This window comes from Ochlerotatus camptorhynchus, unplaced genomic scaffold, assembly GCF_037179485.1.
Source record: "Ochlerotatus camptorhynchus isolate MF236.1 unplaced genomic scaffold, CSIRO-AGI_Acam_v1.1 ptg000070l, whole genome shotgun sequence".
In the NCBI taxonomy this organism is placed as follows: Eukaryota; Metazoa; Arthropoda; class Insecta; order Diptera; family Culicidae; genus Ochlerotatus; species Ochlerotatus camptorhynchus.
In genome coordinates this window covers 3,736,340-3,761,567 of record NW_027040560.1, presented here as the reverse complement: position 1 = coordinate 3,761,567, position 25,228 = coordinate 3,736,340, and the positions used below count along the sequence as shown (strand labels likewise).

At 38.8% G+C, this 25,228-nt stretch overlaps 1 protein-coding gene across 1 annotated transcript; it reads right to left on the bottom strand.

Moving 5' to 3' along the window:
• Window positions 1-22,611: 22,611 nt before the first annotated feature.
• Window positions 22,612-24,880, bottom strand: LOC135697446 (phenoloxidase-activating factor 3-like). Its single transcript, XM_065217180.1, has 4 exons — window positions 23,980-24,880; window positions 23,497-23,920; window positions 23,222-23,436; window positions 22,612-23,156 (listed from the first exon to the last, which is right to left on the bottom strand). The coding sequence occupies exons 1-4, from the start codon at window positions 24,863-24,865 to the stop codon at window positions 22,732-22,734; spliced, it is 1,950 nt and encodes a 649-aa protein (XP_065073252.1). The 5' UTR covers window positions 24,866-24,880; the 3' UTR covers window positions 22,612-22,731.
• Window positions 24,881-25,228: the final 348 nt, after the last annotated feature.

The following is a 25,228-nucleotide window of genomic DNA, read 5'->3' as shown; positions in this document are numbered from 1 at the left end:
TGTTGACAGCCGAGTGCAGAACATTTACCTGTGTTCGGAAAATATGGGTTCCTTCGGATGGCTTCCATTACTGGGTATTTGCATACGTTTCCGAGCTTTGGGTGTATCCCCCGAGGGATTACTGTTGGCCTGATTTCCCTTTTCTCGCATTGGGAAAGGTTTGAATTGCTTTCGAATGAAATTAATATATGCTCCTTCAAAGTTGGATGCTGGTTGTTGTAATCGGACTATGATATAATCCTAATATCTTCCGGAAGTTTAAAAAGGGCAACGCTCATTCAAAGCAAGAACAAAGGAGGTAATCAAGTGAGCAAGTGCCATCATTCACCAGCGCAATTGTCATGGCTTACTAGGGCACAATTCATCACCATCCATTATTGTTGTCGTCCCTTTGCAAAGTTCGTTTACTTCAACGCACAAAGGTGACCCTGGAGACAAAAACTCCAACCGGTCTACTGCAACTGTGAGGAAGTGTGAATGGGAATCTCCGAGCAAGTGTTTCACTCTATTGTGTGATTTTTTTTTTTCGTTTTAGTTCATCCCTGGGAGGGTTGTAAACTACATTTGAAGAGGAGGAGTGGAACGCAGTGTCAACAACAATGAGTGAAAAAGCACAGTATGATACTGTTTAAACACCGCCTGACAGATTGCATGATTAATGCATAGAAGCTGAAAGGAAAGGTGAAATTAGCTTCCCGTTTCTTTCTCCTTTTTTGTTTCCGTGTTGCATAAAAATCTAGGTAGGAAAAAGCTTTTGTGTGCTTCTGAAGCATCCTAGTCCTGAGCTGACGACGACGCGAGCGACACGGTGAAAGCGTTCCCATGTTCGAGTTCCTGTGCAAAGAATGTATTCCAGTGACCCACGCGTTTTGTTTAGCGAGAAAAAAAGGGGTTTCCATGGAGGAAAAGCAAAGAAGCAAAGCATCCGTCTGTGTCAATTAGCCTTTGTGTGAGGGTGCTTGGTAACCCCGTGGACAGGATTGCTGCGATGAATGCTTTTGCCATGGTCTGTGGGAAATGCCACTCAATGGGCTTTGAATTGCGGCACACTCACTCATCATCAACCGCCAATTTTGGGCTTTTGCTTGCGACTCTGCTCTCGAAGCGAAGTGTGTCTTTTGTCAGAAGCTATACTGAAGAGGGTTAATTTCCTTCAAACTCCCATCGTAAAACAAAGAGTTGAACATCCATCCGCTTTCAACCGGTCCCGCGCGTTATTCCTCCATTAATGACTTTTCCAGCGAGATTCGCCGTTGTGCCTTTTCTCCACTTCTGCAAGACAGCTCGGCGTGAAATTTTTCCCGTTCCTGTGAAGACCGGAAAACAGAAAAAAAAACTCTGTAATCTCCGCTTCCTCGGCCTTGGCGCCGAATAGGAAAAAGAAAAGTATACGATAGAATCACGGTTCGTCCTCTGCATCCGTTCGACACCGGATCCCCGTTCCCCGTCCTTAAACACCTCAATTAGTGTGCGGCGAAGCGAACCCTCCCACAGTCTCACCGAAAATAAGATTGTCCCGGTAACCTTTTTACGAGCAGCGACAAAGAATGCTTTTGTCTTTCATTATCTGTGTCACTTTGCTGGGTGTTGTCATGTTTTTGCGCCGTTTACCCTCGTTGCCTGGGAAACCAGCAATAGTGACGAAATCTTCCATTGCCTACTGCGGTTGATGCCGCCCAATAATGACAACCAAAATGTGAAAAGTTTCACGGCACACTGAGGTTCCTTTGAAGGTACCTACGCGAACCACACAAAGAGAGCTTTTCTTTCGCTATGCAGAGAACAACAGCCGAGAACTAGACATGCATGACAATGTATCTACTTCTGAAAGGATTTTGATGGGAACTGGAGGAGCAAGAAATGAAAAAGTGGCACGGATTTGTTCCGTGTTTTGTGTGCAAGCACGAAAAGAAAAACCATTTCCCTTGGCAAAATGTGGTTGTACTAAAGATCTCTGGATGAAATGAATAGCTCCGGGTATGATGATGAAACGAGACCGGATTGTGGGATAGAATATTATTTCGAAACGGAAGCTGCAAAAATAAGCCCAAGTCGTTTGAGTTACATATCCGACGACCGACGGACTGTAACATGTGCATAAAACTCGTTCTACGTGCACCTTACTTTCCGTAGGAAGGTTTGCTTTGCTTGTTTCAAACAGGAAAGTGCTCTGTTGTAATAGTGTAAGGTGGGGTAGTACGCGCCGCCGGGTAATATGACCAACGGCATGTTTTCTAGTGCTTTTCACACACCAATTGATAATAGCAGCTTTTCCAAATGATAGTTCAGCAGTTCGTCTAGTAGTTCTGGGTGAAAACCCAACAAACATTGAATGCTGAATAGGAGATTATTAGCAAGTTGTGTCTTTCCCATACATTTTTGTCGATAGATGCATCGTTCGAGCTAAACGATGCAGACCATAAGTTGTGGAGGTAAGAGGGGCATAATGAACATCCCGCACTCCAGTCCCAAAGCTGTAATTGATCGAAACAAATTAGTAGTAGGCTCAATATCACCATTGCAACACTGAGAGTATTAATCAAACGAATTTCATAAAAATATGATATGATTTTTTGCGAAAAGATTTTATGATGAATTTCATACGACCGAACTATGAAGAACCGTCAGTTTTTTGTCAATCAGCCATCGTATGATTTTTCATGCATATAACTATGAATCTCAACGACTGCAGCAAACTAGGGAGGCCGCTCGCAAAGTAGACGCACTCTACTAAAGGAAGTAACGACGACTATTCCCATGCAAGGGAATTATTATTATCGAATGACGACACTCTACATGAGGTAGACCCTAATAATGTAAGTAATACTGACCCTCCAAAAATCTCTTCACTTCCTCAACAGAATGCGACTGAAATTTTGGTGTATTGCCAAAATTTCAATCGCATGAAAAGCCCAGCTAAAATGAAAGAAATCCACCAGAACATTCTATCTTCTTCTTTTCAAATAATTCTTGGAACTGAAACAAGCTGGGACGAAAGCGTCAGAAGCGAAGAAATTTTTGGAAACAATTTTAATGTATTCCGGCACTACAGGAATTTTCAACTCTGTAATAAAAAGTCTGGTGGTGGAGTGCTCATTGCCATCAATGCTGACTTTACTTCTGAAGAAATCATAACAAATAAGCACAAGGAATTCGAAAATGTCTGGGTCAAAGCACTTATTGCCGGTGACCTAAACATGCCCACAAGCAGTCTTTTGAACTATTTTTTCAAATTGTTGAAACTATAATGTCAAATATGGAACCAGAAGTAAAACTGCATATTTATGGCGACTTCAATCAACGAAACGCAGACTTTATTACAGACATTGAAAATGAATCATTTTTACTCCCGGTCGTAGGTGAAGACGATACATTACTTAGAGATGAACTAGCCTAAGGCTAAAAATCTCTTAAATAAAGAAAAAAAAAAAAAAAAAAAAAAAAAAAAAAAAAAAAAAAAACGATACATTACAATTATTATTCGACAAAACATCTTATTTTGGTCTTAATCAAATAAACCATGTAAAAAATCAACAAAACTCATATTTAGACCTTTTATTTACAAATTGTACTGAAGACTTCTGTGTGGATACATCATTAGCACCTTTATGGAAAAATGAAGTATTTCACACAGCAATTGAATACTCAATCTTCGTACAAAATTCTTCCTCCTCCAGCGACTGGGAATACGAGGAAGTGCCGGAATACCATAAAGCAAATTACGAAGAAGCCAAACGTAGACTATGTGTATTGAAGGAAATGTCGATACTGAAGTAGAAAAATTTCACTTAATTCTACAAAACCTAATCTTAGAAACTGTACCATCAAAAAAAAGAAGACGAACACAAAACAATAAACTACCCGCATGGTTCAATCCACAACTGAAAAATTTGAAGAATAAAAAACAGAAAGCTCATAAACTATACAAAAAAGAAAAAACTGAAACCAATTTGCGAAACTATCACAACTTATGCAACCAATTAAATACAGCCACCAACTCTGCATATGAGGACTTTAACCGCAAAGTCGAAAATGAAGTCAAATCATGTCCTAAGAACTTTTTTAATTATGTAAACACGAAATTAAAAAGCAGCAATTTTCCTTCGCGAATGAATTTGGATGCAAATGTACGTGAGAATTCTTCTGAAATTTGCAGTCTCTTTGCAAATTTCTTCCAAGAAGTATACACCACATTTTCCGAAGAAGATCGTGACCGCGATTTCTTTGCATTCATTCCTGAAATTTCTAAAAACATCTCTGTCAACCAACTTTCTCAACATGAAGTCCTCAATGCACTAAAAAACTTAAACGCGTCGAAAGGGTCTGGACCTGACGGCATCGCACCCATATTTTTGAAAAACCTTTCTGAAGAACTCGCATTTCCTCTAGAGCGTCTTTTCAACATGTCTCTGAAAAATGGAAAATTCCCTGAAATTTGGAAATCATCTTATTTGGTACCTATTTTCAAATCAGGTGCAAAATCAGACATTCGAAATTATCGTGGAATTGCTATTATTTCTTGCATTCCAAAACTTTTTGAATCAATCGTAAACGGCAATATTTTTCAGCAGGTGAAAAATCTAATTACAAGTAAACAGCACGGCTTTTTTAAAGGTCGCTCAACTACCTCTAATCTTCTAGAATATGTATCTTTCATTATTAAAGCGTTGGACAGTGGCAAGCACGTTGAAGCGCTATACACCGACTTCAGTAAAGCATTTGACCGCATCGACATACCATTATTAATCCTCAAATTGCAGAAAATAGGAATGGAGCCTGGACTTTTGAATTGGCTTCAGTCATACCTAACACATCGTAAACAAATAGTTCGCTTTCAAAATAAACTTTCAAAACCAATTTCAGTCACCTCTGGGGTACCCCAGGGTTCTCATTTAGGCCCACTTCTTTTTTTGTACATAAACGACATTTCCTACATACTTAAAAAAATAAAATTGCTTGTATATGCAGACGACATGAAGCTCTTTATGGAAATAAGTAATTCTAGCGATGCAGAAGAATTCCAGAATGAAATCAATATATTCCACACCTGGTGTAGTAAAAGTCTACTTAAACTGAACGTAAAAAAATGTACTGCAATAGCATTTAGCAGAAAAATTGAAACACCGCATATTGAAATATCATTAGGCAACCAAATAGTAGAAAAAAGCAAAATTGTAAGAGATCTAGGTGTAATCCTAGACTCCAAACTAACTTTTATAGAACATTATAATACTATCATTAGTAAAGCAAACAGAATGTTAGGCTTCATCAAAAGGTTCAGTCATAATTTCGAAGACCCATACACTATTAAGCTTTTATATACCACATATACACATATATAAGGCCAATTCTGGAATACTGCCACCTAGTATGGAATCCATACATTTCCATACACGAAGAACGCATAGAATCTGTCCAAAAACAATTCCTTTTATATGCTTTACGTAAATTGAATTGGACTGCATTTCCATTACCATCTTATGAAGCGCGCTGCATGCTCATCAATATACAAACACTTAAGGAGCGCCGCCAATTTGCAATGCTTTTCTTCATCAACGACATTATTTCAACGCGCATAGATTCGGCAGAAATTCTCGCACAATTAAATTTTTACACACCTTGTCGATATCTTAGAACACGGAATTTATTTTCAGAAACATCGTACAGAGCAAACTATGCAAAAAATAGCCCAATCAATCGAATGATGCGTCTATATAATTTGCATTGCGGAACTATTGACATCACTATGTCCAAGCAGCAAATACAAACTAAGCTAAAACAGAATAGAATTAATGCATAGTATGTAAGTAAACATTGTAATAATCATTGTATGTAGTCTACACTGGCTTGACGAAATGGAAATAAACTTAAACAATATTAACGAACGATAGCTATCATTGGATATTACGAACAATTTCATTTGTCTTTTCGTATGAACCTCATAAAGGATATGAATGAAAAATATAGTTTGAGTTGATTAATTACTATATTAGTACTTGAGTTATTAGCTTAGTTTAACGGCTTTTTAAGTCTTAATATCACTCTAACGACAACGTTTTCCCCATTAATGGACCATGAACTAAAACCTATGACCGAAGCGTCGGGCAGATAAAATCATAATCGTTAGAGTGAGATTAAGACTGAGAAAGCCGTTAAACCAAACAATTATTTATTATAATTATTATATTCAGACCTATTGTACGTGGTGAGTGAAGTGACAATAGTTATCGCGTGGTGGCGTTACAGTAGCCTTCGATGTTGGTTCTACCGGAGGAGCAACTCAATCAATCGATGTTGCTAAAACGAATGGTGAAACTCCGAGGCAGCTCGTGTTTTCTGTAACTATGGTAACTGTCGTCGACTCTGATGCTATTGGGAAAGGTGGAGCTGCAGCAATGGATCCAGTTTCGCTAGCTAGAGTAGCAGCTTTACTTAAACGGTTTTCAAGTACGTCAATTTGTGGTAGCTGAGGATTGAAAATGAAACCGATTAGTGTTTTTTTTTTATTGAGAAATTTTGTTGTTTGTTTTGCCCTACATTTTCCAAGGACTTCAGTGTGTTTCTTTTCTGCAGCACTTTAGCGTCATTTGCTGTTGCCTTCAACACAGCTGGAATAGAAGATTCCAGTTGAATTATTGAAGCTGTGGGAGGAAGAAAAGCTGATTTGGATATTGTTGGTGGTTCCAATTTCTGTAAACAAAAATTGTAAAGTTAGGTTAGGTTTTCTTTATTAGGGAGGCTTTTAGCTCGGGGCTGGATAGCCTTCGGTATTGTAACAAATAACGAACCAACTGAGAACTTTATACTTACGATTTTTCGAGTAGGTTTGCTTGTAATCGTGTCCGATTCCTGTTCAAAAAATTTTACTGTTGTATTAAATTATCAAAACAAAAACAAAAAATAAATCTGACACTTACCCGATCCGGTTGTCTCTTCCGACGTGCTGTTGAAAACGATAAAGCAGAAGCAGCAGCAGCAGCTTGCTTAACTGTCTACAAATGTAAATAAAGTTGTAAACTACAATGAAACAATACGAAATAAATTTACTTACAGGTTTACGGAGCCTTGCGCCACGTCTTGAAGCTGGATCCGTCATCTTGTGTTTTGTTGTTGTTTTGTTTGGCACTGTCTAAATAAACTTCATACGATCGTCGTATGATTTTTTGCCGTAAGCTGAACGAAATTAATTCATACGATGTGTTTATGAAATTTTAATGTTTTTCGTATACCTTTTGTTGTATCAAATTATGAATACTATAGATGGAGTATGAGAACATAAGATAATTATGAAATTGATTCAGGCTTGTATTTGCATGCGTTCATACTATGTAGTTTATGAAATATGTAGGGATAATTATCTCAGTGAATGAATAATGACCAATTAATTTATTTCGAACCATAAGAAATCCAAGGCTAGCTCACTATGCCCCTCCTTCCCCTGCATATTAAGTTACATGATTGCTGAAAAATGCGTCGACATTATTGCTAACTTGAAGAAGCTGACAAGATAATAGATATCTGAGAAGACTAGATAGAACATTGAAATTTTCTACCAACTTGTCAGTTAATCAGTTATTTCAAGCTGAACATTGCATTGGGTCCTAAGTAACATTGACAGATTCTCTTCGTAGATTTTCTCTTTGTATCCCCACGGCCATGTCCCAGGTATTTTCAGCACACAGATCGATGCAAGAAGCTTTTATCTAGCATGTAATACGACAAATACAACAACAAACGGTTATGTGCTCAAGTTATTGACGAAAGAGAAAGTCGACGGAGAGAATCGATCAATGTTACTTAGGACCTAATGCAAAGTTCATTGTTGACATGACACAAAGACAAGCGAATGACGCGGCAGGAAATGAATTTATCTTAAAAATATTGGCTAATTTTTGCACCTTGCTGTTGGTGGGCGGGCTTAATTTCATGTTTTATTTAATTTCATGCTTTGGCTTTCATGCTTTATTTAATTTCATGCTTTCAGCTTAATTTCATGCTTTCATTAACTTTGCATTAGGTCCTAAGTAACATTGATCGATTCTCTTCGTTGACTTTCTCTTTCGTTAATAACTTATTCACAGAACCGTTTCTTGATGTGTTTCTCGTATTGGATGCTAGATAAAAGCTTCTTTTATCGATTTATGTGCTGAAAATACCTGGGAATGTCTTTACATGACCGTGGGGATGCAAAGAGAAAGTTGACGAAGCGAATCTGTCAATATTACTTAGGACCTAATGCAATGTTCAGCTTGAATTAATTTTTTTATTTGAGGGCAAATGTAGGGTATACGTCCCTAACCTCGGTCTAATATGCAGCCATAGATTACGTTTTTAATCATAACTCATCAATTAATTTACCTGCAAACGATATTCTACTGCTAAATGGTATGCTTAGATACGCTTATCATGTCGTTTGCTATCAGGAACCGCAAAAAGTTGAAAAACTTACTTTTTTTAAGACAAAAACTCACCAGGGAAATGTATGTAATATCGGTCTATTGTCCCCAAATTGGGTCTATTTATGGATGCAACTTCGTCCTATCCTGTTTGATTCTCAAAAAAAACGCTCTTGGTAACGTTTTCTTATGTATTTTTTTTATCACTATCACTGTTAACTTAATACTCTTCATTCCTCAAAACATTTCTTAGAGAAAATTTTACGAAAACTACATTAAATCACTCAAGTTAAAAATTAAAAATTAAAAATTTCGCTTATCGTCTTTCGACCGCAGAATATCTAAATCAAAACATTGTGATGTTCATTATACAGATTTGGCAGAAAAAATCTCCCTTCCTGTTCGTTCCTTATCATCCAAATGCAAACCACATTGTTGACGTTACTCTTATTGCTATATGCTGTCAAATGAATTTCATGGGCCAAAGTTAGGAACATAGAAAAGAAATGTGTCCCTAAAGTTGGGTCCATGATTTACTTGTGAAAACGTTGTTAAACAATTAAAATAAACATAAAATATTCAAACAGTAACTGTGAGTTTTACGTCTAGTGTGTATTATCAGGTAATTCCATTCAATAAATGCCATAATCAGGCCATTTGATGATCGTCAGTGCAACCTTCCCATCTTAACCTTAGAAGTCATGGCGGCTAAAAACTCCGAACAGAGTGATATTCTCAACCAGTTTTATTACTTACGAGAGCTGAAAATGTATTGAAATGTTGTGATATAAATTGATTTGTGTGTGGTACACATTTATCAATCATCAGTGATCAATATTTTCCTTATTTTTTGTGTAATATTCCTTAATTAATTATTTATTTGCGTGATAGGCCGAATGAAAGGACTAGACCCACATTACATACCGTAACCCTATATTCCTATTCTACGCGTGCAACCGATGAATTTTACAAACATTTAGAAAAGTTTTGAATGGTACATTAACCTTTATGAAAAGTTATGCGCGATTTCAACCTTTTTGCCCTAGGACTGTCATCATTCCATGTATTTCGACCAAGATTCGACCGTGTCACTCCATGTATATGCAAGTGAGAACGGAAGAATCATGGAGATTGCTGACGTTTTTCTTACGCACACTACGTCGCGTATACGTAAACACGAAATGTTTTCATGCTCATGCTAACAATTTTGTTGATTTTCTTTGCGCTCCGCTTGGAAGTACCGGAAAGTTTTGATTCTTTTCTATGTTGTAAAAATAAACCACCTATTTACATTTCTGACAAGTTGCAACTGAATGCTTATAATTGTTTTAAAATAACTGTTTCATGGCCAACTAGTTTTATTGCGCTTACTTATAAAGCAACGAAAGGATTTATTTTTTGGTTTTATAAGGGCAATTCATATTACTTTTTTGTATACTTCAAAGCAATCATAAAACCTTTCATAAGTGAAAATAGCATAAGCATCAGTTGGTTTTTTAATTAGCTTTATAGGGGTTTTGTAGCTAGCTATAAGAATGTTTCATGACTTGCATTGTATATGACCGTGATAAAGCTGTAGGTAATGGTTGCAGCTGCAATAAAACCTTTATAAATTTTGAATATAGCCAAGCAGCTCTAGATTTGTTACTTGGGATGCCTATAGCCTTTATCGCGTTTTCCTTCACCTCAACTACCCGCTCTCGCTCTATCTCTTCTGCCCTCCCTCTCTCCCGCTCCTCCCCTCTCTCTCTACCCCCCCCCCCCCCCCCTACCCCTCTTGCTCTCTATGAAAAATGAGAATTGTATGGAGAAAAAACGATCCCGAAAGAACGTATCTCAACAAACTCCACCGAAATTAGAACAGATGAACTATTCGGTAAGATTTTGACATTTCTATTTAATTTTTTTAAGCTACTTTATATCGAGCTCTTTTGTAGAATTGCAACATGTGCATAATGCAGAACAAGTTAAAAATTGTTGTATTTAATTATTGTACCCCACCTTACCCTACATCTTTTTCAAACCGGCGATTGATAAACCGTCTATCAAGCATTTTTCTTCACTTCAGAAACGTAGACAATTAACGACGTCCAGGGTGCTACCTTGTACCGAAAGTAAAAATCAAACAAAACCGTATGCACTTTCGTCCTATTTGCCAACCGAATTTCCCTGAAAGCTCGGCAACCCACGGGGATATCGGAAAGCTGGCAGCCAAATTAATGCAAGCAATCACTAAACTTTTTGCCCCATTTTTCTTCCCATTTCCGGTTCGGACCGAGCAGCAGATTGCTTCGGTTCAGCGATTCGAAAATTTACTTCTGCGGAACTGCTGAAACGACGTTTGAGAATAATAATAAAAAAAAAATCTGCAGGACCGGCAGGAAAGTAGATCCAAACTGCATACACAATGGGAGCCATAATTTACAGCAAGCTGGGAAATCCAAGCAAGCTGTGTGCCGGAGTTTAATGATCCGAGCGAGAGCTGGGTTGGTGCATTTTATTTCGCCCCGAAGGATTTGCGTGAAACGTAAACAAGTAGACTAGGATTCGAAAAACAACGTCGCTGCTGCCTTCGGTGTACGGAGAGAAACAGACAAGTAAAAATTCCAGGAATTTTTTTTCGTTCCATTAAAAAAAAAATAGGAGACGAACAATGCTCCACACCAGAACACATTGCGTTCGACGAATTCTTGACACACCTACCTACTTGGAAGGTTTGGAGAAAGGGACGGGTCACAAAAATTGATTACATCCCACAATGCCTTCAGAACGAACCCTTTCTGCGAATTATTGATTGGACCGTCTTATGGGTTCTTCTTTTGGGATGTATGGAATTGCATGACGTATGTTGTGGATTGGTGGAACACATAAACAGCAGCAGGCTTTGGCTGAGACGATACGTAATGCTGGAGAGCGATAAGGTAGGCTTTGTTCTCCATGCCGTCGAGCCTTCCTTGAGTGCGTCATTTTTTGAAGTATGTTGTTGGGAAAATGATATGTATGTACTTTGATTATCAGGATGGTAACAAGTAAGTGGTGTTTTTTTTTTTTCTCGGGAAACAAACATGTTTGCCTCTCAACACGGTCCATGAGAACGGTCCAAATTTGAGTTTTTTTTCCTCTGTTCAGAACCTAACACTACTGCGACCAGTAAATTGATCTATTGTAGTATATCCCGTGTCCTTAGTTTAGTGCATGTCGTATTACTCCATCACTATTGAGAAATGATGAAGTATTCGATTTTTTTACAGTTGCCACTCTTGCATTTATCGCAAGGATCCGACTCTAATTGAAAGGTCCCGCTATTTATACCCTTCGGAGTGTTGGAACACCCTCCAAAGGCGCGCCCCTTTGTCAGTCATCATTGGTTTCCTTATCAACAAAATTATGGAATGACGCCGATAATTACCATGCATCAGAACCCTAGTGTTAACCACTTCAAACTAGAGAACAACGAATAGAAGATTAGGAATCACACAACTAACACATTTTTTCCTTGTTTCAAGATCATCCTCGGTGGACAAAGCCGAGTCTTGTCACTATCAACAAGGCATAAAAAGTAACAAGGACTAAGATGTGTTCCTTTGATTACTGAAAAATCCTGTTCCCATAGTTTGAAGTATTCAGGACTAGGAATTGGTGGTAGATCTTACATCCCGTAACGTACCACGAAAAGGTGATCTACCCACGTTACGGGGAAAATTTGAGTTTAGTTAACTCATAATTGGAGACGACTCACAAATGGAGACGACTTCTTCGGACAGCGGAAGACAACAAGGCCTTAGTCTGATTGGTACGTTAAGGGAAGGTGTATACAGAACAATCTGGTGTAATTTTTTTTGGAAGATGGAGGATGAAAAGAATTACCCTGAAGGTTGAAAAAATTCACCATCGTGGTGGTAAATCGAAGAAAAAGCTTTTTATTAAATATTTCTGGTGTAAAAATATCATCAAGGGTGTGCATGGAGGAACTAATCTAAATGAATAACTCTGGTGGCAAAATTGAATCACGCAAAAAATTTGGAAATGCTCATTTAGCTGAAAATTTCTGGTGGAAAGTTCGCAACACTGTGGTGAATGTAGAAGCAAGGTTCTGGTGCATAATTTGCATCGTTGTGATGAATGCAAGATTCATTGAAAATTTATGGTGCATGAAGAGGCAAAGTCTGAAAATTGCACCACAAAGGCGCATGGTGAAACAAACTTCACTGACACTTTTTGCTGCACCGTTCTGGTGAATGGAGGAGCATGCTTTATTGAAAATTTCTGGTGCAAAATTAGCATCGCTCTGATTAATGAAATAAACAGAAAATTTCTGGTGGCAAGCTTTTCGGAAAATTTTTGGTCTTAAATTTGCATCCTGCATTCATTTGTTTGCAATAGAGAAACAAATTTTAAGAATAATTCTGGTGTAAAATTCGCACCATTCTGATGATTGGAGGGAAGCTGCTTTACTGAAAATGTATGATGAAAAATCTGAAAATAGGGGCAGGTTTTATTTGGTGAAAAACATGCAACATTCTGATGATACGAGAAACCAGCTATATTGAAAATGTCTGGTGGAAAATGGAATAAGGAAATCTGCACCAATCGGAAGATTGGAGAAGCAATTCTTATTGATATTATTTATTTGATTTAACGGTGAAAAATTTGCATCGTTCTGGACAATTGAAATTTTCTGGTGCAAAATTACCTGGGGGCAAGTTTGTATTGAATATTTCTGGTGTAAGATTTGCAACAATCTGAATTGAAAATTCCTAATGTAAAAATTGCACAGTTCTGGTGAATGGACGGACAACTTAAACTTGACTTCCGAGAAGAACCTCAAGGGTATTGAATTCTGAGGAAAAGAAAAGATTTCTGGGGATGATTCCATGAAAACTCTGCGAATAATTTCTAGTGAATCCTGCAGATAGTTCCAAGATAATTTCGAAAAGAATACAGAGAAAATCACATTTTGAGTAAAATTTCAAAGGGATGTTGAGGAAAATTTCAAGGGAGTACCGATAATTTCTAGCTCATTCCGGGAATAATTTCTGGATAATACTGAAGAAATTCTTCTGGTGTTCTGATCAATACTCAAGAAAAGTTCTAAAAATAATTCCAGAAGACTTTGGAGAAGAATTTCAGAAGAGCTCAGAGTTCTAAAAATTTCGAAAAGAACCTCAAGGAATCCTGAGGATGTACTTTTTCGTAACTGTACAAAGTTTATTAGAATATATTTTCTTTGGTTTATATTTTTAACGTGTAAAGAAGAACATGACGCAAAACATTATTACAGCGATTCCTACAGGCTTCAGAAATTGGAAGAAAGCGACCGAGTTGCTGGGCAAACACAATCGCAGTGATACCCATGTTGGTAGTATGGAAGCGTGGAAGAATTTCAAAACCAGGAAGGGTATCGACGAAGAACTGGACCACCAAAAAACAGCTATGATTGCTGCTGATGAGGCAAAGCGACTACAAAATCGATATATGATGGAACCATTCATTGTATATCTTCTTTCACACATTTAACGGTTGATTTGAATATTATCAGTTCCGCGAACTACTCGCCGTAGCGCTGGCATCGGATCACTTTGACGTTTCTATACATTCATTAGAACTTTCATGAAATATTGTTTGCGAGTTAGCGAGCAAGCTTGTTTTCCACGAGAAGCCCGAGAGATGTCGTTACTGAGGTCTTATATTTTGAGATACTATGTTTTCAAGAAATACTTTTTCAAAGAGTTACGTCTGTTTGTCTGTGATGGAACGTTTCATCGATATTGTGCGCATACACTCTGAAAAATTTTCACGTCCGATTTACGTGAAATTTCCCGCAACTGCTCTGTTTTTAGAAAACCTCAAATGTTACGTGACGTTAGTCACTTTGACCTGCATCACACGTCATGTTCACTAAAAATGTTAGTGAAATCTACCGTATTTTCACGTAAACTATTTAGTGTGTCTGTGTTAGTGAGTTTCCGACTTTGACATTTCAGTGGAACTAGATTTACGTGATTTTCAGGTATGCAAAAATAATCAATATGGCGAAGAACTCCTCAACGATTTAAAATTTCCCGACAGCTTGTTGAAAATATTGGACGGTAATTTGATTCTTTTACTTAATTTGTTTCAGATTATGAGTCACTAACGTAGCTTCTTTTATGTGTTTATAATTTCAGAAAGTGGATTCGGTATCTTTAACCTCCTTACTGCATCAGAGGATCAGTTCTTAGCATGCTTGGAAGAGCTGGGCTATGAAGATATTTCGTGCACATCGTCATATTTATTCGAGTTAATTCAGTCATGGCGAAACCGAAATGTATGTATATAAAACAACATTGTTAACAACAGTTTAATAAAATGTATTCATGTTTTGTCTTTTCAGAAACCAGCGATACGGTCTTTAGTGAACTCATACATATTCACCAGCCAACCTGAACCAGAAATTGATCGGCGAGAATCTTGCTCACTCGCCCTTTCGGAGGTTGATCCACTAGTTGATTCGGAACAGGAAGCCTCGCCTTTAGTACAAAGTACTAGTGCAGCGTACAACGTTATTTTCATCAGTAAAACTGAAGCGGAAAGTGGTAAAAGTGAAGCTCACCCACTCGCCCGGTCGGTGGTTCATCAACTGGTTGCTTCAGAAGAGGAAGCCTCTTCTTCAGTACAGCGTACCGTAGCGGTAGTTGGCCATGTATCACAACCCCTACCGATTGCATCTGGCACAGCTTATGTTCCGGTAAAGGATTCTTCTCTTGCGGTTTCGGGCGCAATTGACGGTTTTTTCCATAGTGAAGTTATCACTGATACGAGCACTCAGGTTCTTGCTGAAGGTCTACCTCGACCGACACCGGTAACTTCAAATGAGTCAACTTCATCTCCAACTGAGACTGTAATTCGCAGCAGTTGCAACCCATTTGATTGTAATGTACTACATGAGCTATTAAATCAATCCGAAGAGGGCAAAGAAATTATCACCAGAGCCCAAGTGAGCGAGTTGTCGGAAGCAAAACAACTCCAGCTTGCCGGAATAATAGCTAAATATCACCTGATTCACCGAGACAAACTACGCGCTGAAGATTTGCAAACGTACGCTCTCGTAATTTGCATTTTGTTCAAATTCGAGCGGCAGGTAAACTACAATCTCAATTTTTAAATTCGACTTTAAACCTTCAATATTCGTGTTTTTAATTTCAGGAGAATTACTACATAGCTAGAGGAGGTGACAGAAAGAACCATGGAGGTAAAATTGCCAACAAAATAGGTAATCTAAAGAAGAAGAAACGCAAAACGGATGCTTCGGAGGAACAACACGCTATTGGTCTCAAACGTAGTGCACCAGCGGATGAAACAGTTCGTCATCATGACGAAAACAGCACCCAAGCTTGCGAATGGCTCGTCCGGAATATAGAACCCTGGACAACCGTAACAGATAAATTAGCTTATCCAAGCGCAAACCCTTCTTGTTAGCGCATTCGGCCGTAGCTAAAATCTTTACGTTCTTCCCTCACTACAGAAATCAATACGGTTATCAATTGGTGAGTTAGTTTGATGTTATAGCACAATGTTCAATTTGATTACTATTTTTTGCTTGTTATTACTATAGATCGACATCGACTTCAAGCATCTATTCGGCGGAAGCGCGAATGAAATCCGGGGATTTGAAGAAATCCGGCCAGGTATCACAGCTTACATTGCAAAGCGAGCCATAGATCCATCCGCAGAGAATATTCTCAAACTGCTCACCGACAACGATACAAACGAAGGTAAACATGTTTATATTAGGTATTTGTAGTAACTGATTAGAAATTTTTTTTTAGATACGAAACATTGCGCACTACTGCTTGGACTCAGTACTGTGTTGCCACCAATCACGGCCGGAACTCATTTTAAACCCACAATCTGCGTTTCGCAAGAAGACACTGTCATTTTTGCAGAGTCGGTGGCTGCTGCTTCCAGCAAAGTACAAGACACGTACCAAACATACGTTGATCGGAAGCTACCTGTGGTTCCCAAGTTAGTTGTTTTGGGAAAGGATGTGAACAATATTAGCGGCCGAATCTTTGTTTACTTCGAGGACTTTCATTACGAGCTTCCAACGGCCGCACGTGCAATCGACGTTATCATTAAAATAACTGCAGTGTTTGGTCTGCCATACTCAAAGGTTTCAAAATTGGTATGGCACTTTCTTAGCAGTGAAGTGTACAGTATTGCTGAGCAGGAATCTTACACCAGCATCAACAAACTGAAACATTATTTGCACACAATCCCTGGAACCGAGCAGCAACAATGATTGGTTGTATGATCACGTCTTGTACTTCAACCTTCCGAGATGCTGATGAATATTTGCAGCATTTAAAAAATCATCATCAGGTACCTGTAGCTCATCGATACGTATGCACAGTATCGAAATGTATACAAATAATTACAAACTACCATACATTCAGAAAACACATAATACGACATGGAACATCTCAGTTCAACTCATCAATACCATCTATACCACAGCAAAAAGATAGGAAGAAAGAAAGGGACACCGCAAACTGGATCGACGATGAATCACCACCCGCTAAGGAGCCAACGATAGATAACGATAACCGTGAAACGCAAGCCGAATGTAGTAGTCAATATGTGAAGAAAATCGACACCATGCTTTCATCAGCAGTGCAACTAACATTAGGATTGCACACGAAAAGCAATGTTACTCGTAAAGATGTTCATAATATTCAACGCGATGTCACCCGAATGTTACACGGAATAGCCGACGATTTAGAAAATATGAACGTTGTTCACCAGAATCCACAGGACGAGTTTTATTTTAAGAGATACATAACTGAGATGAAAAACATGTTTGGTCCAATCAATACCGATTATAATTTTTTGAATATTTAAAGAAAATAGATAAACTAGTGCTACCTCAGATAGTTACAATACAAAGTGACGAGAATATTACGTTAGAACTAATGAATTTCGACACCGACTCTATCGAAGAGAAAAAAATTTCCTTGTAATAATGCCAATTAAACATCAACTTAAAAGTTTTCTAGAATGCAATGAGGCCCTGAAACTAATATTGTTAAACGCTGATGAAATGGAAAAAAGCACACTCATAAAGCATTATGTTAATGGTAGTAACTGGAAACAAATCAGGCAAAAATATGAAAACGACATAGTTGTTCCGATTTCTCTATATGCTGATGAATTTGAGGTCAACGATGCTCAAGGATCGCACAATAATAGACATAGCGTATGTGGTCTTTATTATAACCTTCTCACTTTACCAAATGAATTCTCGTCAAAGCTGAAAAACATATTTGTTGCTGGAATGTTGAAAAAGCAAGACATGAAAGAAAAGGACATTAACAAACTGGTTGAACCATTGATTTCCATATTTAGAGATCTGGAAGAGAATGGTATAAATTTCTGTATCGATGGTGAAAATAAGACTGTTAGATTTGTGCTACACTGAGCGAATTTACCATGTCGTCATTGCATGATTAATCATTCAGAGTTATCCGATTTCTTTAACATCGAAAATAATATGAGATACCCGATTGACTGATAATTGACATTAAATGGGATGATTCATCATACATATCATAAAAGGAAATAACATCAACCACTTAATGAAGTACCGTTCAAATTTTGAAAGGTATTAACAATAAATGAATTCAAGAACAAAAATAAACTAAAATCATCCAAGTGAACCCCATAACGAAAATCATACAACAACTGTCATACGATTCATTTTCATATCGTTTCAGTCTCCCATTGCGTTTTAGCCTTACCATTTTTTCGCAGTTTGTTGCGTCTCGCTCGAATAGCAGTACACAGTTTTTTCGCATACCACGCGGAGTGTCACCAAAAAGCGAACGAGAAAAAAGTTTTCGGATTCATGTGGCAAAAAAATATCTACTCGTTCCGTTCCCGTTTGATTCGAATGCTTCAGTGCCCGTGGATTGTTCGCGATCCAGCCCCCCCTCGAGGAGGTGGTCAGCGACTTTGAGGAAAGCAAGTACCAAAACGCCGAACTACCTCTTTCGTACTACGGCAAGTCGCCGAACGAGTGGAGTTATACAAACTGGCCAAGAGGCCATCGACAGAAACGTGTAATCAAAACAACATCCGCTGGTTGATTCAAATTCCTAGACTTCAGTAAGTTACTGGGAGGGAGGTCCTTGGTTTCAAGCAATACGATTCTAACAAAACAAATTTATCTTCCAGTGATATCTTCAAGACCAACCAGCTGATGAGCTCGTTTAGCAGATTTTGGGACAACATTTTCAAACTGCTTTTTGAGGCCACAAACAACCCGAGCCAACATCCTAAATTGCACAAGTTCCTACAGAACGTGATTGGGTTCGATTCCGTGGATGACGAGTCCGAACCGGCGAATCCACTGTTCGATGGGGACGCCAGGGGCGAGGCCGGCCCATTGCAGCATTTAGTGTGGTTGTTTTATCATAAATGAATAAAAAAATTGTTCAGCTTATAAAACAGAAGTGTTTCATTTACAACATTAATTCACAGTTCCAACAATTTAGAAGAGATATATTTCGTTATGATCACAATTTTTAAACAGTAAAATAAGCTTTCTGCTTCCATATATTTTTCATTCAGATTGCACTTATATTTCATTTAAACGTTGCATGACAATTTATTTTGAAACTGTATGACGAGTCCGTATCTATCTCAATGTTAATCATTCGGTTTGTTCATTTCAAGTCTTCCTAAGAATGGATGATAATCATGCTAATGGTTTACAACGTGCAGAACGAAAATCATCCTGTTTTAGAATTAATGCTATTCAGTTCTTCTGTGCTTTGAGAGCTGAATCAGAGAATGATAATCTTTCACAAATAGAAAAATAATCCGTATGGGGCTCAAGTGAAGCAATAATCATACATTGATGTATGGACAATTTGGTTCAGTGTATGTTTACTGACAGGAGACAAAGGCATTCATACAATGCTATCTTTGTCAAGCGGGTTCAATGCCACCTTTTACTGTAGATTTTGCAGAAGGCCAAAAGATCTTCTTAAAAAGAACACTTTGGAGCATGCTGACTGTTTTAGACGGAAGCTAGATTATGATGATGATGTTAGAACAAATTCTCTAAGTGAAACAGGAATTGCTGGTTACTCAGTATTTAACACATTACCATCTTTCCATGTCGTGCAGAATAGAAGTGTCGATCCTATGCACGATCTTTTTAGCTCAGGAGTATGCAAGTATGATCTAACAAAAGTTTTGAATCACTGTATTTACGTAAAAAAATATTTTACTTTAAAGCAATTAAATGAAAAACGTAGAGAAATTAGTAAAACATGTCCAAACGATGAGCTCAGACGTATGCCCGATGTATCAGAATACTTCATGAGTCGCAAAAAGCAAAAATCTGTATCTCTCAGAATGACGTCAAGTGAAATGCTCAATTTCACGCACTACTTTACTTTGATCTTGGCTAAGTATGTTCCCACAGATGATTTAGTCTGGAAATTTTGCACCATAATGATACGATTGGTTGAACTATGTTTGAAATCTGCGTTTTCACTGGACGATCTTGCTCGACTTAGGCATCTTACTGAAGTACACCATACTATGTATATTCAGCTGTTTAACGATGATTTAAAACCCAAGCATCACTTCTTAGTTCATTATCCAACCGTCATTCAAGATTCAGGTCCTGTTTATAAAATGATGTGCTTTCGTAACGAAGCCAATCATCGTGGTTTCAAACAGCATGCTCATGTAATGCCTTCACGTAAAAACATTTGTTATACACTGTGCGTAAAAGCATCATTGCAATTTACGTATAATGTTTTCAATGAAACATTCCTTGAAAATGACATCAATGATGGATTTCAGATGGCTGATATTCGATTACGAAAATACTTCTCCGAGTTTGTTCAGCCTCTACGTCTACAGACAGATTATGAAGTGATGCTTTCAGGCAGTGTGAATAACAAAGGAACTAATTATCGAACAGGAAATTTCATGACATTGTTCAGAAACGGTACCACACTTTTATATGAGATTCTTGAAATAATGTATTTTGAAAATTCATTGTATTTAATAGTACAAATTTGGGATGTAGGCCAATACCAAGAACACTTTTTAGCATACGAAGCGATGAATCGTTTAAGTTTGGTAGATACAATTAGCATAGATTATTTTGACAGTCAGCCTGTATCACTACATCGCGTTGGAAATACGTACATGTTTAGAGTTAAGAATAATTATAATGATAATTGAAATAAATGTTTGAAACAGATTTATTAATATTTTGTTAAACAGTCAATAATTTGCAATTTTATGAGCAGATATAAATATCAAATGCAACACGCAAAATTTATAGCTGCCCGATAAAATTGCAAAATATTGACTGCTTCTATTAATACGTTCAATCACTATCATTCCAAAATCACGTGCAAATGGCGTGAAACGCATTTTAAATGAAACGGAATATCACGTAAAAATTACCAATGTTTCCTGTATTTGTTACCCAATTTTCACGTAAGTAGTACGCGAAAATCATGCCTTATATACGTGACTGATCACGTAGATAATTGAAACTGATTTTTTTTCGGCTACATACTATTGCAGTTAAAGTTACGTGAAAAGTAGGGTGAACGAAAACCACCTATGTTTTCAGGTAGATCGGACGTGAAGATTTTTCAGAGTGTACTTTACAAAGGTGGCCGACCACTTCATGAGCATTCGGAAGGAGCGGAAAGTGTGCCACCCAGTCGGTGGCTAACTTCGATCCTGTGCTGGAAAAACACTTGGCGGAAGGTGCCAAAAATTGCCAATACACAAGTAACCGTATTCAAAATGATTTGATTATGTCGTTGCACAATGTAATGGTGCGGAACATTGCGAAAACCTTGCGAAGAAAACCAGTGGCAATCATTCCAGATAAGACGAGCGATTGTGGCCACCACGAGTAGTTGGTGATTGTTACCAGGTATATTGATAATGGTGGGATTAAATTGCCAATTCCCTAGGCTATCTGAAAGCAGTTTGCATTGAAGAAGATGAACCACCACCGGAGCAAAACAAAAATAAAAATTAGCTAGATTGAACTGTAAGGAATCAGTGGTGGGTACACAGCACCATCCACCAAGTACTTTGGAATACTCCCCATCCCCAGATTAAATGCACCATAGAAAAAAATGCCCTTCTTAACCAGATTCCTGTGCACGCTAGTGCTAATGGGTAGGAGTTCAAAAAATTTATAAAAATTATTATTTTCGCGTATTTTGAGAACTTATATCAGTTGGATCTTCGGAATGCTTTGTAGGAATCAAGTTTAATTTTGATCTAGTTCTTTACTAATTTCCGTTACGTTCAAATTGTGGAGGATGTTCATACAAACAAATCTTTCGAAGTTACTTTATGGCTAAAGTTAAACGTTTAGTCTCTAGCAACAAAATACCTCATTTTGCCTGTTTGGACCTGTTAGGATTAATCAGGCTTCATTTTCCCCTGCTGCTAATAGTTCCACAAATAATTTCAAAAATAACAAAGCAAATCTTGTGCAAATAGTTCCACAGAGCATATTAATTTATTCAGCCAGCATACCATAACAATTAAGGGAGTATTCCCGATCTTTTTTTTCAAAAAATCAAATTTTTTTTTTCACGTTTTTTTGTACTTTAGACTATATACCTACTTTCATCCCCCCAAGCCGTTTTCCGATCAGCGAATTCGGTGTCCAGGCATAGCTGACTAATGGTAAGAACCCCCAAATGGTTTTAACTAAAGTCTAAACTTTAAACGCGTTTTTCTCGAAACCACATTTTTTTATCGGGCGAAAATTTTTCTCAGAAACTATAAGAGATATTGACTTGAATTTTTGCGCATTTTGTTCCTTATTAAATTCTTTGGAGCCAAAAATATTAACATTTAACATTGTTTGAAGCACCTTAAAGCTGCAAAAAAGCGGGCTAAAAATCGCCTGTTTTTTCATATGGCCGCCATTTTGTTAATTTGCAAGATTTTTTGCTGCCAACGGGAGAAGCTCCAGAGAATCTTATGCAGATTATTAATTTTATCACGAAATCTGTTTCAGATGAAGCCGTTCCAGAGAAAAGTCTTCGCCCGTCCAGGCGTTTGCGGCGAACAGGGGTCTGTTTGTCGCCATTCTGTGACGTCAATAATGTCTTTTTTCATGTCGAAAAAAATTTATTTGTAAACTTTAATGTTCAATAAACAAGAATCCCAAAGAGTTAGGCGCATTACTATTCATTTTCCTTGAAAAAAAATTAATTGAAAAACAGGCCGAAAAAAGGCAAAAGATTGGGAATACCCCCTTAAACCTAGATTCGATTGGCTAAATACTCCATCATGGACTGATGTTCTCCAGAATCCAGTCCACATACAATGGCACCCGGATGTAGGTCTTCGAAATGGTTTGGGCGATCGTACAATTGGAGGGCCCTTGCATCGAATGTCCGTACAGAACTGCCCTCTCAACGCCACCCTGGGGAACCATAGACACCAGCGGCGCTCCCAGATGTGGCGTGCAGATGTAGTTGGGTCCCTGGGCCAGGGCGCAGAACATCTTATCCGTTATCCACGGAGTGTAGCCGTAGTCTTCGAAACGCTCTTCGCATTCCTCCACTTCGGTGAACTCGGATCGAGTTTTGTACACCTCCTGAGAGTAGCGATTGTTCTGGAAAGTGATCTCGTACATTGATAGGATAAACTCATGCGGAAGGTTGTTGCGCAGATCGTTTCGGACCGGAAGACAGACCGGTTGAATGTTGTCTGAAAGAAAGCAATCATGTTAGCCGAATGGGAACAGATTATAATCACACTAAAAGTTATATTACCAGTGAATTGAACCTTGTCGACCAACCGCACCAGGCCAAAATCGTTCGCCCGGAAGGGTTTGTTAGCCTGGGGATGAATGGTGAACGGAAGCAGTGCCTTGATATCAACCGGACCGGTTGAGCATTCTTCAACGGTGTTGCGAGTTCTTGGATCACTGAACGTGTCGCAATCTCGAGGTTCGTTCAACGTACGCTCTCCCAGTCGAACGTAATCTCTGAAAGTGAAGATAGTAAGGTGAGTTAACATGAAAAACCTGTTCATCTCATAGACCTACAAATCTTTATGTTCCTTTGCCCTCAGACATGAAGCTGAAGTTAGCACGTAGCGGTTGTTGATCAACGACCCTGTGCAGTAAGGATCCTTGTTCGGAGTGGCCTTGCTGGATCGAACCAGTGCCATCCAGGGGAACTCGAATACACCGGCACGGGAAGCTGTCTTCGTCGGTTGACTCCGCTTGGCAACTCCACATTCTAGAGGTAGGAGAATTGCATTCCGGTGGATGGGAATTCGTTCCACATGATTCGGATCGCAGCAGACACTGCGGCGAATTCCACGAAGCTCACAAACCTTCTGACGAAGGGCGTTGGCCGTATCCTTAGTCAAGACGGGAGATCTCAGGTCGTCGAAAATGTTCCTACACTGTTGAACCGGGACGCAGTTTCCGTTTGATTGACCAGGCACCGAGCAAGGTACGATTTCTGTAAAAAAAAAACACTTATTAGTTACTGATAATAGGGGATGCATCAGCAATACTTACTTTCAATTCCATACTCGTTGCTGAAATCGGTGTTGGTGACTTTTTCGATCCAATCCAAATACGGCAGCAACTTGGTGAACACGGTGTAGGTTGTAGAAAGGCAACGGTCATCACCATCCCTAGCTTTCGTGAAGGACACAATACCTCCCAGGTACCAAGCGTCACCTCGTTCAAAGACGATTCCACCACCACTATCTCCATTGCAAGCTGAAGTTCCATTCGTATAACCAGCACAGAACACCTTGCTGGTCAACACTCGGCCGTACAATTCCGGTTCTTTTTGCTTACACTCACGTTCCTCAATAACCGGCAGCTTTGCCAGCTTCAGCGTGGTCGACCGAATATCATTCTCGGTGATTCCCCATCCAACAACAGCGCCAATTTTACCCGGTTCCAAATCGGTCTTTCTGCTGACACAAGCCGGTAAAATCGATTCACTGAATGGAACCGGATTTTCCAGTTCCAACAGCGCAATATCGTCCTTCAAATCATTCAACGAAAATCCAGAATGTCGACTAACCTTTAGCACGTTGAAGATCTTCCCTTCAGGAGATCCAGCAGCGTTCACACCCAGCTGAACCGACAGTTTCAATTTTTTATTTGGATTGTCTGCATCCGTCACGCAATGGGCTGCAGTTACTACGAATCGCTCACTGATCAGCGTCCCACCGCAGACGTACTCCGGTTGGCCGCTGGCCGTGTGTTGCCGTAGAGCAGCATGCCAAGGCCAGTCGCTGATCTTGGCATCCATTCCGTTCACGATTAGCAGCGTGTTGGCATTCTTGGGGATACCACATTGGAATTTGGCATTTTCAAACACCTCCGACGCTGAGCTAAGTCCCAGTACCAGAACCAACGGCAACAGTGCCGCCGTAAAGCTTATCATCTTCACCACCACCGTATGTTGTTATAATCTTTGTGCTATGAACGCGTGTGGCCGTTTCCGTCGAGCAACGGATCGCAACTGCGAGTGGCGCATTTCTGAGATGATCTCAGAACGGCGCTGCGGTAGATCGGTAGATCGCAGTATCTGCTAAGAAGACGAGTTTGTTCTGCCGAACCGGTTTCGGTTGTCGTGTTGTTTGGCTGTTTTATTGATAGCTGGCCATACACTGTGATAATGATCTTGTTCGGATAGAGTTGGTTCTATGGCATCTTTGCGTTGAATGATGATGTTTTGACGAGAAACATGTCGCACAAGAATATCGACTCAGAAATGGAAATACCCAGAGCGGAAGAACTGCACTTT

Excerpts from the sequence above, each read along its gene's own strand:
- LOC135697446 (XM_065217180.1), bottom strand. The coding sequence starts at position 24,865 with ATGATAAGCTTTACGGCGGCACTGTTGCCGTTGGTTCTGGTACTGGGA. Across the intron at positions 23,921-23,979 it reads CAACGAGTATGGAATTGAAA|AAATCGTACCTTGCTCGGTG; the intron begins GTAAGTATTGCT and ends TTTTTTTTACAG. Across the intron at positions 23,157-23,221 it reads CGACAAGGTTCAATTCACTG|ACAACATTCAACCGGTCTGT; the intron begins GTAATATAACTT and ends GCTTTCTTTCAG.